An 18,944-nucleotide genomic window follows, 5' to 3' on the forward strand; every position below is an offset into this window, starting at 1 on the left:
AGCATGCAGTACAAAAAACGTTGAAAGATGGCGCCAAATGTGGACGGAAGCACAGGGATTACTCGGATGCGAACCGATGCATCACGGGGCGTCAGGACAGGACCCAGAATGCCACACACCTCCAGCCCCCTTCCCACAAGCCACAGCACCAGAATGGGAGGAGGTGCTCTGTGGGATAGCCACCCATAATGCACCACTCCCAATTCCACTGCAAGTGCTGCAAATGTGGCCACGTCAGCGCACTTGCAGCTGTTAGTGTGGACAGACTGCAGCACTTTCCCTACTGCGCTCTCCAAAGACTGGTTTAACTCAAAGCGCCCTACATCTGCAAGCATAGCCATGCCCTCAAGTGCCTTGTCTCCACTGTATTTTTACATCAGGACAGCTAAATGTCACACTTTCATCAGTGAAGACAGTCTTAAACTAGACCTGCTAATCTAGAATTTCCTCTCAAATTAGCTGATCAAAGATAAGAACACACCTTTTTCTTAGTGAAGACAGAGCCTGAAAGAGTCAGGTCAATTTTCTAAGTAGCAAAGGGTATCTGAAGTAAACAGAAGGTGACAGAACACTACTACTCTTGGAAAGACTTTGAGAAGCTAGTCTCTAACTAGCTGGATTTGCAATATCATTAATATTGATTTTTTTGGTCAAATTAATACTACCAAAACCTAGATTTATAGTAGTATGTAACATCAATACTAAAGCTCTACTTCTCAGAGAAAAATATTGAAATACAAGTGAAAAAAAATGATTGAATAGAAAATTTAAGACAATGAGTCTTACTAAAATTTTAGAAAGCTAATAAGTTGGAGAACTTAGACATGTTTAGCTTTAGGGGCAGTTCCACATCACATAAATATGAAGGTGAAATTGAACAAACAGAAGGTGAGTGATTCAGGGAAAAGAGTAGTTGGGTAACAAAACGTGGCAAGTTACTTGTCAGAATATTAAGCATCCTATCATTTTCTTTTTTCAAACAAAAAGTTTTCCTCACATTATATTCCATTGCTTTTCCTTTCAGACAGAAGAGTTGAGATAAATATTTTCCCTGTCAAAGACACAGAGAAGCCACAGGGTCTTAATACATCTAAAGTCATTCTAGTACTCTTGAACTACATAAAGAATACACACTACCCTTCCTCTTTCTCCTCCATCCCTCAAGGCTGGAAGTGGAGCCCTGCTTAATACCATCTCCACTTCGTTCTTCACTCTCAAAAAGTATGTGTGTGTTAGAATATCTGTTGGCTAGGACTATCTATATGACTTACTTCATTATTTTTCCTAAATGCTACTGTAGCCCCTCTTCATCTCCACAGTGAGCTAAGCCAAAATTTAGTTTTCCTGAACTTGCCTAGGCTGGCTCAAAACACACACATGCACACAATGCACAGTAGAATTTTAAAATCCTATTTAGTGAAGATTTTCATTTTCCAAATTTTAAACTGATTTTCCTAAAGTCCCACATTATTTTGAGAAATCTCATCATCAGGTTAAAGTAATAGAAAAGACCATTTTTGTTAAAGCAAGCTTAGCTCACTAATTTGCTCAGTGCTCTCCAAGACCTTCTTTCATAATAATGACAAAACTAAGCTCTGGTGTTATAGCACAACCTGCTGGAAAGACAGCACAAGATATTCCAGTGTAGATATTTTCACAAGACCCACAATTTTATAGCAATAAAAAGCATTCTGACTGCAGCCACCAGAAGCCACCGCTAGAAGACTAGCTTTGGACTGCTGTTCTAGCTACCACCAGCACAGGATGTTCTTCTGCTTTCCCTGTCCTGTGAAACAAGTCTCTGTTCCCCTTCCTGTGCTGAACAGCCCCTGGGGCAAGGAGAGAAAGCAGAGCGTTAGCTTGGAGACAACCCCTAATCATAGTATCAGAGGAGTAGCCATGTTAGTCTGTATCCACAAAAACAACGAGGAATCCGGTGGCATCTTAAAGACTAACAGATTTATTTGGGCATAAGTTTTTGTGGGTCAAAAACCAGTTCTTCAGATGCATGGAGTGAAAATTACAGATACAAGCATAGATATACTGGCACATGAGGAGGAGGGAGTTACCTTACAAGTGGAGAACCAGTGATCACAGGGAGGAGGGATAGCTCAGTGGTTTGAGCATTGGCCTGCTAAACCCAGGGTTGTGAGTTCAATCCTTGAGAGGGCCATTTAGGGATCTGGTGCAAAAATTGGGGATTGATCCTGCTTTGAGCAGGGGTTGGACTAGATGACCTCCTGAGGTCCCTTCCAACCATGAGATTCTATGAATTCAGTCAGGTTGGATGTGGTCCACTCCCAATAATGGAGGAAGTGTCAATACCAAGAGGGAAAATTGCTTTTGTAGCGAGCCAGCCACACCCAGTCCTTATTCAAGACCAAATTAATAGTGTTAAGTTTGCAAATGAATTGTAGTTCTGCAGGTTTTTTTTTTTTGAAGGATGGCTACTTTTAAATCTGTTATTCAGTGTCCTTGGACATTGAAGTGCTCTCCTACTGGCTTTGTATGTTACCATTCCCAATGTCTGATTTGTGTCCATTTATTCTTTTACGTAGAGACTGTCCGGTTTGGCCAATGTACATGGCAGAGGGGCTTTGCTGGCACATGATGGCATAACGGTAGTAGATATGCAGGTGAATGAGTCCCTGATGGTGTGGCTGATGTGACTGGGTCCTATGATGGTGTCGCTAGAGTAGATATGGGGACAGAGTAGGTATTGACACTTCCTCCTCAGTTATTGGGAGTTGACCACATCCAACCTGACTGCATTGGCGATGTGATCACTGGTTCTCCACTTGTAAGGTAACTCCCTCCTCTTCATGTGCCAGTATATCTATGCCTGAAGAACTGGTTTTTGAGCTACAAAAGCTTATGCCAAAATAAACGTTAGTCTTTAAGGTGCCACCGGACTCCTCGTTGTTTCCCTAACCATAGTCTCCTCCCAGCACTAAGTGGGGATGAAAGAGAAAAAAAATTTCCACCCCAGCATGGCTATGGTTTCCTAGAACTGGCCTGGGGCAACATTAAAGGGGTAGGAAAGCACAGGCAGAAGCCAGGAGCTCCTGGGCAGAGGAGGAACTGAGAAGGAGGCAGAGGAGAGGAAGAGACTGAGGAGACAATATCCACATATGGGAATGGGCAGGGGTAATACCCATCAGAAGTAGAAAGAGTAAGGCATCCAATGGCCATTAGAGGGAGGAGACTGAAGAGGACAGGGTACAGAGGCAACAGTACAGAGAAGGAGAGGGCCCCACCTATCAAGCACAGCTAAAAAGGGAGAGCCCCCACAACTTGAATATATATATTTTTGCATATCCAAATGAGTTTCCTAAAGTGTTAAACACACAAAAAGACCCAATTTCAGAGAGAACGATCAGAGAAAATGCAGTGAGTTTCAAAAGAAATCTCATGATCACTAGTAGAAGCTGGACTGTTGATATTATTCATGTGGTTTTGCTACTCATATAGTCATGTTAGATAATATTTTGACAAACTCCTGAATCCTAACTACAATATAGCTTCTACCCTTACGATCACTGATGGAGTGAATTATAGCTTTTAGCATAGACATGTCCTGTATGCCAGCCTTACCAATTTCTATGGCATAAATTCAGATGTGAACAAAATGGGAGAGGCAGTCAACACACAGGAGAACAGAACCTAAGGCCAATGTGATTTGAAGATCTTAGAGCAGTTTGGGGAGGGGGAATTAGGTACTTATCAATGTGAAGTCTTTCTGCCAGGGAGAGGTAACAAATAGCTCTGAAAGAAGATGGGAGACTTAACCCAAGCAGCTACTGCACCCACTGAATTAAAGCTGGTTTATTTTCCTTTTGCTTCATAATACCAACATAATACTTTTTCAAGGATCTAAGCACTATACTTGCCAGATGGTGGTATAAAAAGCAGGTGTGGGAGGGAGGTTTCCATATAGTCTATGGATTAACTGAACCAAAGCATCTCAACTACTTTAGATTAAAAACAATTTATACATTTTGCTTTCTGTTCAATATTTTTAGTATTGCCAACTATTACAATTTAAAGCATAAGTTTCACAATATTTGATTTTTTTCCACTTAAGAGTACCAGCTGGAATCCAGAGATTGCATGACAACCTGCGCTTTTTTGTTAAAAAAAGCACACTCCTGATTTAAGCTATATTGGTGATGTATGAACACATGGGGTTGCCAGACTGTATTTGATCTTTTATTTTTAATTTTCACTCCCAGTCACTCTCTTCTGTTTAGCAAGTTTCTAGCCAATTCCACTTCAAGGTTCTCAATCTAGCACAATGCTGCAATGTTTCAGTTGCAAACATTTTAAGAGTGTTTATATTTAAAAGTCAAATTTTACCCCGTATCTCTAACACTTTATAACAGTTGAGGATTTGAATTTACTCCAAGGAAAGCTTAAAATTTTTCAGCTAGTTGATTGCTTTGAGCAGTTATTTACATCTTCCATCAAGTGGCTAGATGAATTCACAAATAAATCTAAACAGGTATTTATGTTGAAGACCAAATCCAAGAATTATTTCAATACTGAGGACAGCCTGCCAAGTTCAGAAAATATTCCACTAGAAATTAAATCTCCACTAGAATTCTTTTTCAGCATGGTCCATTGATTAGGACACCAGATTGAACCTTGAGACCTGGGTTCTATTCCTTCCAGATCAGGGGTCTCAAACTCCCAGCCCGCGAGCCATCTGTGGCCCAAGAACCTCCCCAATGTGGTCCGCAGGGCTCCAGCAACTTTGGGGCTGGGTCTCTCCCTTGGTCCCACCTGCCGCCCCTAGGAGCTCCTCTGGCGCGTCCCCTGAGCTATTTACAATGGCCTGGAGCCCCACTCACCACCAGCAGCGCAGCAGAGCTGAGCAGTTTCTGCCAACTTGCTTCACATATCTGCAGGCCCTTCCTGCAGCCCCAGGGCAGGGCTGTGCCCCTGTGCATTGCCCCCACCCAGAGTGCCCCTGCGGCCAATGGGAAGCTGCGGGGGTGGTGCCTCGGGATAGCAGCACAGGGAGGCCCCATGGCCCGCCCCACGTTGGAGCCCCAAGTAAGCGCCACACCCCCCCACCGCCTCCCAGAGCCTGCACCCTCCACCCCTTTCCCACACACCCCCTTCCACCCCCAAACTCACTCACATAGCCCACACACCCTCCCCACAACCCCTCCAGCCCCCAAACTCCCTCACAGAGCCTGCACCCCTCACCACTCCCAGAGCCTGCAACCCCACCCCCGCCTCCTGCCCCAGCCCAGAGCCTGCACCCAGCACCCAAACGCCATCCCTGAGCCTGCATCCCAGAGCCCAACCTCTCACCCCTTCTGCACCCAAACTCCCTCCCAGAACCTGCACCCCACCTCCTACCCCCAGACCCCCTCCCCTACCCAAACTCTCTCACAGAGCCTTAGGCAGGTGGGAGCAGAGTTTGGGAGGGGGGGGGGGAGGTTCTGGGCAGCATGAGTGACATTACTGGCCCACTGGGAGGATTAAAGGACTGGCACTGGCCCTAAGGTAAACCGAGTTTGAGACCCCTGTCCTAGATGTCTTTAATGGAAACTGGTTTTAGCTAATAGCTGCATAATTCTTCCCAAACCCTGCATTATTTAATCAACAATGATCTAAGACACCTATACTGTGATTTTTGAAAAACAAAAAATTTAAGAAGAAATCAGATTTAATGACAAGGAAATAAGCATGGTAAATCTTTAGTAATCTGATCAGCTTCATTCCAATTGCTATGGAAAGCCTTCTAAATACAAGGGTGAAACTCACCAGTTACTGTCAGTTTCAAAGGGAAAGAGACAGGGCAGCAATTCAACCCTAACCCTCCATTCATAAGGAAGCAATAAAGGTGAGCAAGTGAAATTTTTCTAGTCTCCTCCTTTTTCTTCCTGCTCCTCAGCAGTAGTATTTCATGCCTCTGAGATTCACAGCTTTCTGGAACTGCACAGTGACTTTTACAATAATTTAGATCATTTAATTCCAAGTGGTCAGACAGCAACAAGTAAATCAAATGAGATTCTTTTGTTTCCCCATGTTATAAGAGAACAGCATAGACAGAGGAAAGAACTGAAAGAAGGAATTTTGTCTGCACAGAATTCTCCCCTCTATCAACAGTTAGGAAGGGAGTTGAGCTCCCCCCATCCTTAATTCTATTTCCCCAGTTCGTACCATTTTAACACCACTTCTCTTATAAACGTTTCCAGGGCTTGCAAAGACAAAAACTGCAAATGGGGGGAAAAAAGGACACCAAAAACCCAAATGCAGATATTAATATACGATGGCCTTACAGCTCTGCTGCTAAGTTAGACGTGAGCCTTAAAATAATTCCCATTTCCTCCTGCTATGATCCACTCTAACATAATTCAAATGTTTGGCTAACATGGAGTAAGATATGATCTATTTTATACATATACTCAGGTATTTGTAGATGAATCTATTTCTACTTCTAGCTAATTCACGGTCTTAAGCTTCATTCTTAAATATTTTTTATCTGTATTGTGCCCATCTTGTTTTAAGTCTGCTGCCAGGGAATACATGTTTCCACAGTAATTTTGTAGCAAGTGACCATTCATTTGCCTGGAACATAACAAGGTATCAGGGCTCATTGGAGGCCCACGTTTCATGGACAAGTCAGGTACATTGCTAAGTAAACTTCAGTGTCAATATGAAATTGGCACACAATGGCAAATTCATGGTGCTTGAAGACTATGGCTGGGACAAAAGTAGACATGTTTCAGAGTAACAGCCGTGTTAGTCTGTATTCGCAAAAAGAAAAGGAGTACTTGTGGCACCTTAGAGACTAACCAATTTATTTGAGCATGAGCTTTCGTGAGCTACAGCTCACTTCATCGGATGCATACCATGGAAACTGCAGCAGATATTATATACACACACAGAGATCATGAAACAATACCTCCTCCCACCCCACTGTCCTGCTGGTAATAGCTTATCTAAAGTGATCATCAAGTTGGGCCATTTCCAGCACAAATCCAGGTTTTCTCACCCTCCACCCCCCTACACACAAACTCACTCTCCTGCTGGTAATAGCCCATGCAAAGTGACAACTCTCTTCACAATGTGCATGATAATCAAGGAAATGGCCCACCTTGATCATCATGCACATTGTAGGGAGAGTGGTCACTTTGGACAAGCTTTTACCAGCAGGAGAGTGAGTTTGTGTGTGTGGTTTTTGGAGGGGGGTGAGAGAACCTGGATTTGTGCAAGAAATGGCCCACCTTGATTATCATACACATTGTGAAGAGAGTTGTCACTTTGGATGGGCTATTACCAGCAGGAGAGTGAGTTTGTGTGTAGGGGGGTGGAGGGTGAGAAAACCTGGATTTGTGCTGGAAATGGCTCAACTTGATGATCACTTTAGATAAGCTATTACCAGCAGGACAGTGGGGTGGGAGGAGGTATTGTTTCATGATCTCTGTGTGTGTATATAATATCTGCTGCAGTTTCCATGGTATGCATCCGATGAAGTGAGCTGTAGCTCACGAAAGCTCATGCTCAAATAAATTGGTTAGTCTCTAAGGTGCCACAAGTACTCCTTTTCTTTTTGAAAAGTAGACATGTTATTCCCTACAGTATAGGCACAAACAGTAAATGCAGTCAGATTTCTAGCACTGTTAATGATAAAGAATCACACCTGCCAGTCAGTGCCTTCTAAATAGCATTGCCACTGCACCCTCTATTCTAGGGATTAGAAATTTTACCTCATGGCATGCACAGTACATTCTTTCCTAAAACTAACTTGTGGTTTTTAAGCTCAAGACTGGCTTAAAAGACTGTTTTCCTTGTGTGATGTGTATTCTTTAACTCACTAACAAGATCTCAAGGCAAGAACAGTTAAACCAACCAGGATAACATCCTGAACTCTGCTGACTTTCACAGGAGGTGGACTGATGAACAGTCTGAGTGATGCAATTTGCGTATTTTGCCGGGTGTAGGTGCACATATTGCCACAAACTGCTGCAAGCCCCAGTACAGCCATTCAAGGTCGCACAGTAAATAACCCTTTCATTCAATTAGACACACGGATTAAACCAGAGACAGGCAGGCAAATATGCAACTCACTGACATAGCACAAGGACTGTGTCACAACGAGGGGTGGGGCCAGAGAATGATTTAGCAGTTCCAATGTATTGAAATGCGAGTCAACTTTAAAGGCGGTTATAGGAGAGGACCGGAAACGCCCTCCCCCTCACTCGCTGCAGTGAATGACACTTAAAAGGCACGTCTGAGAGCAGTACTGAAAATGCCTGTAGCAGCCCACAGCGGCTTGTGTTCGCGCCTCTCATCGGGCGATATAAAAAAGTTTCTTTGCTGAGGTCGCCGACCAACAACATGGTAGATTATGAAAAGGGAACGAAAGGTGGAAACGCAGGTTCCTTGTCACCACCAAGATTCACCTGCTCTCTGGCGTTTCCCAAATTCCCACTGGGGAGAGAAAAACTGCAACCAAGTCAGTTTCACTTTCCTACGAGGGCTGCCGGGCTTGGGGGCCCGGGCGTGCGGGGGCAGCGCGGGCTCATGAACAGCTGTTCTCAGGGCTACGTTTTTAATGGTGATGTCTGGAAACACGTATTGAGACCAGCCCCACCCCGGCCCCTCACTCCCCAGTGCCCACGCAAGGCCAAATTGCGCATTGCCCCTGCCCCCGGAGCAGAGGAGCCCCCCCACCCCACACACACACACACCCCCTGTGCCCGGGGACCCCACGCCCGAGCACCGAGCCCCAGGGAAGATGAGACTCCGCCGGCCCCAGCCTGGCCAGGCGGAGGCGGCTCGGGGGCGGTCACCGGCCCCCGCGGAAGCGCCGCCCCGGGGCCGGCCGGCCTCCCGCTCGCGGGGCTGCGGTACCTGCGCTGGAAGTCGGGCGCGAAGGGGGCCAGGTAGGGGTCCCGCGCCAGCAGCCGCGGCAGCTCCGGCACCGACACGCCCCGCGCGACAGCGGCGGCCATTTTACCCACGGCAGCGGTCGCCGGCTGCCTTGGCCCGGCCTATATACACCGGTGGGGGGGGGGGGGCACGGACAGCCCGGCCCCGCCCCCAGCTGGGGGGCAAGGCCCGGACACCGGCTCCCTGCAGCGCCCCCCCCCCCCCCCCCGCGGGTCCGCCCCCGCCCCGGGGAGCCGCAAAGCCCCGCCCCCCGGCCGGCAGCCGCGTGCGGAGCCCGGGCTCTGCGGGGCGTAACGGATGCTTCAGGACCCCTGGGAGCTGCCGGCGCCCGGCCCCCAGCGCTGGGGAGGGAGCCCTGCCGCGAGCGAGCCAGCCACGCCCTGGCCGGGGCCCGGGGAGTTTCCTTCTGAGCCCCAATCGCCAAAAGGCGGCGGGTGGCCGCGCGGGGCGGGGCGGGGGGGGCTTATAACCCTTCCTGTCTGACCCCCCCCCCCGCCCCGCGCGTCCGTGATAGGGACCGAGCTAAACTTCTAACCGCCCCGTTGTGTGGACGGGCTGAATTTGGCTGGTAGCTACGGACCCCGCCCCCCGGTCAGAGAAGCCGAAGCTCATCACACAGTGCAACGAGGGCTGCCATTCTAATACCCCAAACCCAACCCGCTAGCCCCGCCCCCTGCGGCCCCGCCCCCCGCTCCCTGCAGTCCCCCTCCCTCCCCGGCTCGCTCTCCCCCACCCTCCCTCCCTCCCTTTCCCGGGGGCTGGGGCGGGACTGCAGGAGGCTTGAGGACTCTAACTGCGGGTGCGGGCTGTAGGGTGGGGCCAGAAATGAGGGGGCCGGGGGTGGGGGGCTTTGGGGTGCAGGAGGGGGTGAGGGCGCCGGCTGGGGGTGTAGGCACTAGGGTGGGGCAGGGGGCTTCGGGTTGAGGCAGGGAATCGGGGTGCAGGCGGGGGTATGGGCTCTGGGGTGGGGTCAAGGATGAGGGGTTTTGGGTACAGGAGGGGACTCTGGGTTGAGGCTCCCTACCTGTCCTGGCACCGTGATGTGCCCTGGAAGCGGCAAGCAGGTCTGGCTCCTAGGCCGGTGGGGAGGGGGGCTCTGTGTGCTGCTCTTGCCTGCAGGCAGTGCCCCCCCCCCCCAGCTCCTATTGGCCACGAGTGCCCAGAGCAGGGGCAGCTCACTGAGCCCTGTGCATGCTCCAACCCAGGAGCCAGACCTGCTGGCCGCTTCTGGGGCACACGGCAGTGCCAGGACAGGTAGGCACTAGCTTTCATTAGAGCTGCAGCACCGCTGACCGGACTTTTAACGGGCCAGTCAGCAGTGCTCACCGGAGCCAGCAGGGTCCCTTTTCGACCGGGCAGTATGGTCGAAAACTGAACACCTGGTCACCCTAATTAAAATATATATTGGCCTTTAGTCCCCTAAGATCAGTGGAGTGGAGTCCCCTTTTCCTTTCCCATACACACGCGGAAGACACACTCCTGCCCCCATAGCTGTTCTTTCTGGATCATGCAAACATTTTTGCATAGCAGTAAAATTACACAATCATGTGTTTGCAGGACTGGGGCCTTCCTTAGTACTAGTATAGTTACATCTTGCTGTGACTGCCTTCATCGCACAACAATAAATGTAGCCTCCAATACTGTGAACAACAAAGAGCATCCAAGCAGGAAACTGCAAAGGAGGACATACAATGTATCTGTTGTTTGTGGAGTGAGAGGCAAACAAGTCTCGGCTGGCAAGCTGCATTTAGGTCAGTGAAGGACATGTATAACAGAAGACATATAACAGTGCAGTTCCTCAGCAGGACATAGCGCAAGTTATATGGAATATATGCATATAAAACAGTTTGCTCTTCTCCATGTGGTTTCATTTCTGAGTTTTCACCAATATTCTTTAAACTGCTCATGTGCAAACAATACAAGAAAATCTTATTTTTTTTTTTTAACTGTAAATGACTCCACCTCAAGGCCTCACTGTAAGTTCTGTGGTACTTAAATGTTTGGTACTGTGCTGAGCATACCAAATGCTCAGAGGCAAGCACAGTAGGTACCTGGAGAAGGAGACCTCACTCTCTAGCCCCTTCATTGGGTTACTCTAAAAACTTACAGTATCTGATGAATAAGAAAAGGTTGCTTTACTAGGACTGCCAGAAATAAACACTGCAGTTAGTTATACTAGGCACACAAACAAAAGATGATAAACAGAACCTGTACCAACGCAGACTCCAAGGGCAATGTAGTATGGGTGCATGGAGTTAGAGTTTCACAGACCTAGGCTAATGCTAAAGATGTTAACTCCAGGCCATCCCTATCTGTAGAGTCAGTCATGTGCTAGCCGGCAGATCACTTTGGCCAGAGCAACTGTAGTCTTGTTCAGGCCCATATACACACAGCACCCTTGTTTGCTGGCCATTTCTGGATACTTACCTGCCCCCCCACACACACACACACACACTTGCTTTCCAGCCATCTTTCAGCCCTTCATACCAGTTCTTAGCTGCCTGGACCCTCCACAGCCTGCTGTCCAGCAGCTGCTTCCAGCTTACTGCCACAGTTGCCAGGAAAAACAAACCTGATTGGTCCAAAAACACACGAAAACTGCAAAACAATGGTGGCTAGTGGGAGGTGCAGCAGCCCAGCCTCAGCCTTCCTCCAGAGCCCAAGTCCCTTGGCAGTACTTCCCTTTTGTGCATTGAAGGGGTTACGGAGCTCTCTGCCAAATGTTTGTGCACTGAGGGGTTAACAGTACTTTATCCAAGCTGGGCCAGAAACAGGATAGATGTAGCCTCCTCTTCATCAACAACGTGTCTGTTTAACTGCGCTGACTGTTTTCCATGACTCATCACAGGAAAAAATATACTTGTTTTTTTTATGAGACATCCTCTCAATGTCTCAAGAATCAGGAGGTTGAACAAATACGGTACCTCCAGCAGCAGATACATCTGCTTTAATTTTTGGAGGAATGGAATAGAATCTATGATATACACAGAAATAGCTATAATATCCAGACCTAGCAGAGCAGAGATTTTATTTTCTACATGATTCACTATTTATGCAGGCTCTTCTCCATTTAGGATTATGAGGAGTCTTTGATTTTTAGATTTTATATGATTCTCAAGTCAGCCTACATATCAATGGGCCCAGTGTCTTCATTAGACCAGAGATTTTATTAATGTAATATATCTATATCTTGTCTTCCTACTTCAGGATAATACTGTAACACTCTGTGCAGCATGTGTTCCACTGTAAATGAGTCTCCACCATTCTCAGTGTACTGTCCACAATGGAGACCTTAAAGGACAGAGATTCCACTATATTACCAAGGGACAGGAACTTGCTTTCCCCAGGGGCTTCCACTTCATCTGTGTTCTGGTTTAAAGCTTCCAGCAATTCTTATTGGAGAGGTCACCGGCTGCTGAAGCATGGGGAGGAAAGCAGTTCCTGCAGTCCTTGCATGCAATAGAGTGGGAAACAGAAGCTACTATTTTTTAGGACTTTTCCCTTTGTTTTTCCCCATTCTCAGACAGCTCAAGCAGTTCACATAATCATTATCAGCTGTCTGTAAAAAAAATGAGAGAGATTCAAAAATCAGCAATTTGTAAGTGAATACTGGAGATCTAGCTGTGAGTCTTCGCTCCCTGAACATCAGGAACCAGCTCCAAGTTCCAGACTTTTAACATTGAAGGCTTTAAATAGAGAAGACATGGAGTCCAAACGTCAGAAGACACTGACCAAACCTTGAACTTTGGGGAAGTTTGAATTCAGATCCAAATTTTGCAACGAGCCTGCCTGTACAATGGATCAAATCAAAATCCTGTGATAAATATGCTGAAAATTAGGAAAATCTAGAAAACAATTCTTGGCTTAGGCCCATGTTGATAAATGCAAATTAATGCACATTGGAAAACTGACTAGATAATTAACAGAGTTGGATTTTTCTTGGTGCTCTAACAGAGTTGTTTTTGCTGTCCCTATGAAAATGAAAAATTATCCTCACTTCAAAATTGACTACCATTCTAAAAAAAGGCCCGTTCCTAGGTTGAGTAACAGACTGCCTTAAATTCCTTCTTAAGACAAATGTAAGTATGAACATTTCATGCTTCAGTTCATCATGGTCCCGCAAAATTAACTCTGTAGGAACTGTTCATAGAAGATGTCATTGAGCCAAATCCTGCTAGTTTGCTGGGATTGTTTAATTGATTCTAAACCCAGACCACTAAATGATATCTTTTACCACCTGACATTCCTATCCTCCCTCTTAGCTAATCCCTCTCTCTACAGATTTTTGTGTGTTCTGTTTTCTCTGCTCTCAACAGAACCAAGTGGTTCACTCTACTGAGGGTTAAGAGGCTTCTGGGTGGCTTCTCCCCCTATCTCGCAGCTTCAGTGAGATGGCCAGATAAAGTTCACAGCCCACCCACAAATTCATCTTTGTTTTTAGAGGTTAGAAAATCATCTGCCTGATCCCTACAAAACAGTAGGCAAAGAGAAGCTCTCCTGATATTGTTGCAACTGGCACCTGTAAGTATTAGATTGCCAATCAACAGCACCCCATTATCTCCAACCAAATGTTCTCAGGTTTATAGCCAACATAGTAGTGTTTAGGAAAGGAGCCCGGTGGCTGCAGCAGTAGTTTGTGGGGACGGGATAGGGTGGTTCTCTTGTTTGCTCTGTTGTGAGAGAATTTGCGGTCACACTGAGCCAGAGTTTCAGTAATGGCATTGGATATGTTTTATTGACAGTATTTTCTCCATTGCTGGCCCACAGAGACCTGGAGCCCAATTCTCCACTGTTTTATTCCAATTTTATTCCAGCATAACTCCACTGAAATCAATGGCGCTATAGTAGCATAAAACTAGAATTGCACAGTGGAGAATGAAGCCCCTGATGTTTATCATCAGGTTAAATATGGTAAGTAGTGGCTTAGTGATTTTTCAAATTTACTATAGTAGCTGAAATATATAGGCAGCAAAGTAGTTTAAAACTGAAGGCAGTTGTACGGTAAGTTCCAAATCTTTCATTCAGCTGCTCAAGTAAAGCATCCATAAATGGGAGGAATTGTGAACATTTATAATGCTGTTGTCCCAAGTCTCATAATACACTCAGCCTGCCATTTAGTCATTTGACAATATAGCATACGGAAAACCTTACACCAACATCACTTCCCCTTTGTTTTGCTTTTGCAAAGTTTGTCGAATTTATGCTCACTTTGACACTGGCTTTGAAAAACTACATTTCATCATTTCAATTTGGCTGTTGGCCACAAGCAAATCAGTTGTGGTGTATTGTTGTACTGGGCTGAAGTTATCTCACACAAATCTGCTTCAAGAATATTGTGTGAGATGCTGAACTCTGCATCCTGTGAAGAATGAGGGAACATAGCTCGGCTTTTCCCAAACTTTATGTTTCCAGAATATCCAAACGATATAAGTAATACTGGTAGGAAAAAATGAGCATCATATTGATTGTCATCCATTGAGCCTCAATAAATATACCTCGTGTTTCACAATACTTTCTTAGGAATACAAGCCTTGTTGACATAATGTTCTTAGCTGGATTATTTATGTTATTGTTTTTGCAACAATATCCTAACAATTATGAATTGAAGAGCTCTTATTAAGTATACTGATCAGCATGTCTAGTCAGTGATGTGCACAATAGACAGGTACTATATCAGGGTGCTAATTAAGAATAAATGCCTAAGCTCCAGAAAAGCATCCACACTTTGTACTAGCGCCATCAAAACTCAAAACCACAAATTTTGCTGAGATCCACCCCTATGATTCACATCTCAGTCAATATCTTCTCTCCTATGCCTTTTCCAGTCAATTCATTGATTTCTGTGAACTTGAAAAAGTCCTCTCTTGCTGATATTATTGGGCAGGTACCTTAAGCAAAGGGTTATTTTGATGTTTTTTCTCACTGTGCGTTGTTTCAGCTGCAGTTACACTCATAAAAACTTTGAATTGTTCTTACAAATCATAAATTAGCCTGTTATTTCTTGACCAATACACTAAGGCGCTTGTCTTATTATTCTCCAACTCCTTGTCACCAGTGTCAACACACGCATAACAAAAAAAAAAAAATCTCATGCAGGATTCCATCATTCTGAACTAGGTCATTTTTTAAGGCAGAACCATCATCCCTGACTACGAAATGATATTCTGAAGAACTCAAGCGCAAGTGTTACCCAACATGATTTTAAATGGGACCTTTCAGTTCCTCTCAGTCTCATTACAAATGGTTTGTCTAACTCACAGCTAACATCAGATCATTGATAAGTGCTCACTATGAAGTTCCTATTACTATTTATATTGTGGTAGTGCCTGAAAGCCCTAGTCTTCCTTCTCAGTTCTTTTTGCAATAATCTGTTTTGCTGCGATCTGAGTAATCTCAGACGCAGCACTTGCCTGAAAATCTTTAAGGACTTTTTCATGCACACCCCCCAACTTTTGTGAACCTTGACCCAAAAAGCACAAAGTGGTGGCAGTGAACACTCTTCTGCACATTGGAATCAGCTGCGGAATCATACTTCTAAAGGTGCTCATGACAAAGATCCTGGCTTGGGTCTGCCACTGCACCTAGTTTCCACAAAAGAGCTGGCTGCTGAAAAAGTAAGGCCAATTGTTTAGTTCTAATACTGTCTTCAACTTTCTCCATAATGTTATAAAATGGCATATAAATTCTTCAGAATTAAAAGGAAGTTTCTTCACTTTACCAGTAATCTGATTTCTGAGGTTGCCATTCATATTTGCTTCAATAGATGGAAACAATCACAGAACTTTTTAAAGTTCTTAAACATCATTATTCTTTCCCTTGATTTCCAGTAATAGCTCATCATGTCCAGCATTCCATGTTAGTTTTATCCTTCTGGGTTACTTATGTTCTGGGTTAAATAGTGCATGTAGCTGTTTGAAGAATATCCTAGTCAAGTTATATTGTATTGCTTGAAATACAACTTCCAGCAACACTGTAATCTCCTTTCCATTTGTTGGGAGATTTTTTTTTTAATCATGCATTTTTTAAAGGTTGAAGCTCTCTGTTTAAGTCCCCTGCCTTAGTCATTCTACCTCTGGCTTTTTTATTTGTCCAGTTTTTCATACTGTAAACCATGCTGCACAGTTTTCCTTAAAGGAATTTGAGTTACCTGAAATTAATAAAGTTTCATTTGCAGATGAGTGAGCTCCATGCCGTTATATAGAGGCAGAGAGAAGCATTCTGGTTTCTCGGTGCTTTCCTTGTCTGTCATTTTCAGGTTTACTTTTGAAGATACTTTTTAGATCAGTGAAGGTACCTACTTTTTGCATGGCGGGTGGGACTTTTGCATATGAGGTCTGAATTTCATCAGGATATATTTCAGGATTTCTGCACAGAGTCACAAAGTTTGTCTGCATCATGCTCTCTTTCCATCGACCCAAGCATGGTATTTGCTCAATTTATCAGCTGCTGTTTACTAAGCAGCTGTCCTCGTTGAGCTGTCTGCTGTTTTTCTTAACTGTTCAAATAGTTTGCAAATTGTACGTTATTGATAGGTCACATTTCTTACCCTAATTTTGATTTGTGGAACACAACTATTCTGCTTTTAGCTTTTGCCCATTTTTATTAATGCCTTTGTATATTATTGGACAAATTCTCATTTACACTAGATTAATAGATTCCAAGACCAGAAGGGACTCTTGTGATTGTCTAGTCTGACCTCCTGTATAACACAGGCCATAGAATTCCCCCAAAATAACTCCTGGAACTTATATTTTAGAAAAACATCCAATCTTGATTTAAAAATTGTCAGTGATGGAGGGTCTACCATGAAACTTGGTGAATTGTTCCAATGGGTAATTAGTCTCACTGTTAAAAACGTATGCCTTTTTTCCAGTCTGAATTTGTCTAGCTTCAACTTCCAACCATTAGATCATATTATATCTTTCCCTGTGAGACCAAAGAGCCCATGAGCAAATATTTGTTCCAAGGTAGGTACTAATAGACTGTACGTAAGGGTATGTCTACACAGCCATGTTAAAACGCTGCCCCAGCAGCGCTTTAACATGGCTGTGTAGTCACGGCACCAGCACTGGGAGGGAGGTCTCCCACCACTGGAATAAAAGTACCTCCGCGAGGGGAATAGCTACCAGTGCTGGGAGTATGGCCTCCAGTGCTGTAGCACTATCTACGCTGCCACTTTACAGTGCTGAAACTTGCATCCCTCAGCGGTGCGGGGGGGGTTCACACCCCTGAGCGAAAAAAGTTTCAGCTCTGTAAGTGACAGTGTAAACAAGGCCCAAATCATCCCTTCACCTTCTCCTTGTTAAGCTAAATAGAATGAGCTTCTTGAGTCTATCACTATAAGGCAGGCTTCCTAATGCATTAATCATTCTCATGGCTTTTCTCTGAACACGCTCCAGTTTTTCAACATCCTTCTTGAATTGTGGACACCAGAACTGGACACAGTATTCCAACAGCAGTCCTACCAATGCCAAATACAGAGGTAAAATAACCTCTCTACTCCTACTCAAGATTCCCATTTATGCATCCAGAGATTGCATTAGCCCTTTTGTTCACAGTGTCACACGGGGATCAATCAGCTGATTATCCATCATGACCCCAAATATTTTTCAAACTAAATGCCATCTAAAACACAGGTAGCATAACAGGGCCATCAAGTGGACCTTTGCTCAACTAGAACAGTGTGACGGGGACTTACGGTAAATAGAAATCAGGAACTAATAAGCCCAGATCCTCCACCTCCATACCTTTGAGGATCTGGGCCTATGTTGTAGATGCTAATACACTTCTGTTTATTGCACTCTCCACCAAAGAGTTTTGCAAATCTCTTCTCATCTTAGTTAATATGCCTAGAGTTTTGCTCTCTCCTGTTCTTAGCCTTTTTAAAAATCTCTTCAAGTAAAGGTCTTTTGTATTGGCAGGTGGTGTTCCTTTTAGCTGCATTTTTGAAAAATATAAAGCTTCTCAGATAGGCTTCAAAGGATTCCCAGTATGTTAGACGGGATTCAACAGTGCTTTTATTGTCTTTTGCCTCAGATTGTAAAGTCTGGATAGTTAAACAATAAAGTATCTCCTCCAAGGGATTAGTTATCTGTCTAGCTGTAAATCTAATAACACCATTGCATGGTTAGAGATATATACTGAGGTTATAGTTGTGTGAGGTTTTTAGAAATCAAAAGTAGCTCAGTCCTACAGGATACAGTCATGCATGGAGGAGCAATACATAAATTCTCTCTCTCTTTTGAGAACATATCCCTCTAAAGGGTAGCCAAATATAATTCTTTCATGTGATGCTGTGTAATTAGGATGACTTGGAATTCCCCTTCTTGTAACACCTGTGATCTAGACATTAAGTTTGACAGGGTAAGGTTAAAATCTCCTCTTCCTACCATGGGTTAGGAAATTCTGTAAGTTCTAAGAATAGCTTACTAAAGGAAAATGGAGACTTTCCATTTGAGGTTTACACATTAATTAAAATAACAGCCTGTGAATTTATCTGTGCTGGCAGCGTGACATACCTTCCTACTTTATCAGGTTTTATTTCACATAAATTGTTGAAATTGTCACTCCCTTAGAGTAACAAGATCATGGTGAAAGAAAATGAAACCATAGTCACCACCTTTTTGTGTCCTTTTGCTGAAAGACTTTTTTTTTTTTTCTTTGCAAAAGAATATCATCCTGGTCTCTGTTTTATCCGATGAAGTGAGCTGTAGCTCACGAAAGCTTATGCTCAAATAAATTGGTTAGTCTCTAAGGTGCCACAAGTACTCCTTTTCTTTTTGCGAATACAGACTAACACGGCTGTTACTCTGAAATCTGTTTTATTAGCTAATTAATTCCTCAGATTCCACATGGGTACTTTTAATCCCGTCATTAGTCATATATTATGTATTACAGATAGCTGATTTGTGATCAAATGTTTATCCTCTTATCCTCCTCCCAAGTTTCTTTTCTAGAAGTATTTTTATATTTTCTTTTCCATAAACAGCTCATTTTCATATTTGAATAAACCAGCATTCCAAAACTATAGGTCC

The 18,944-nt window shown here is 44.4% G+C and overlaps 1 protein-coding gene across 5 annotated transcripts in view; it reads right to left on the reverse strand.

Annotated features, from left to right (window-relative positions):
* Positions 1–9,097, reverse strand: part of GBE1 (1,4-alpha-glucan branching enzyme 1) — a 303,019-nt gene extending 293,922 nt beyond the window's left edge. For 2 of the 5 annotated variants that reach the window (XM_073304014.2, XM_073304050.2), the window contains exon 1: positions 8,872–9,097. In XM_073304014.2, coding sequence (XP_073160115.1) covers positions 8,872–8,972 — 101 coding nt within the window. In that variant the 5' untranslated portion in view covers positions 8,973–9,097. The remainder of the gene's footprint in view (positions 1–8,871) is intronic. The other 3 variants (XM_073304024.1, XM_073304043.1, XM_073304034.1) reach the window with 2 other exon arrangements.
* Positions 9,098–18,944: the final 9,847 nt, after the last annotated feature.

The sequence above is a fragment of the Lepidochelys kempii genome, chromosome 1 (assembly GCF_965140285.1).
Source record: "Lepidochelys kempii isolate rLepKem1 chromosome 1, rLepKem1.hap1, whole genome shotgun sequence".
Classification (NCBI taxonomy): Eukaryota; Metazoa; Chordata; order Testudines; family Cheloniidae; genus Lepidochelys; species Lepidochelys kempii.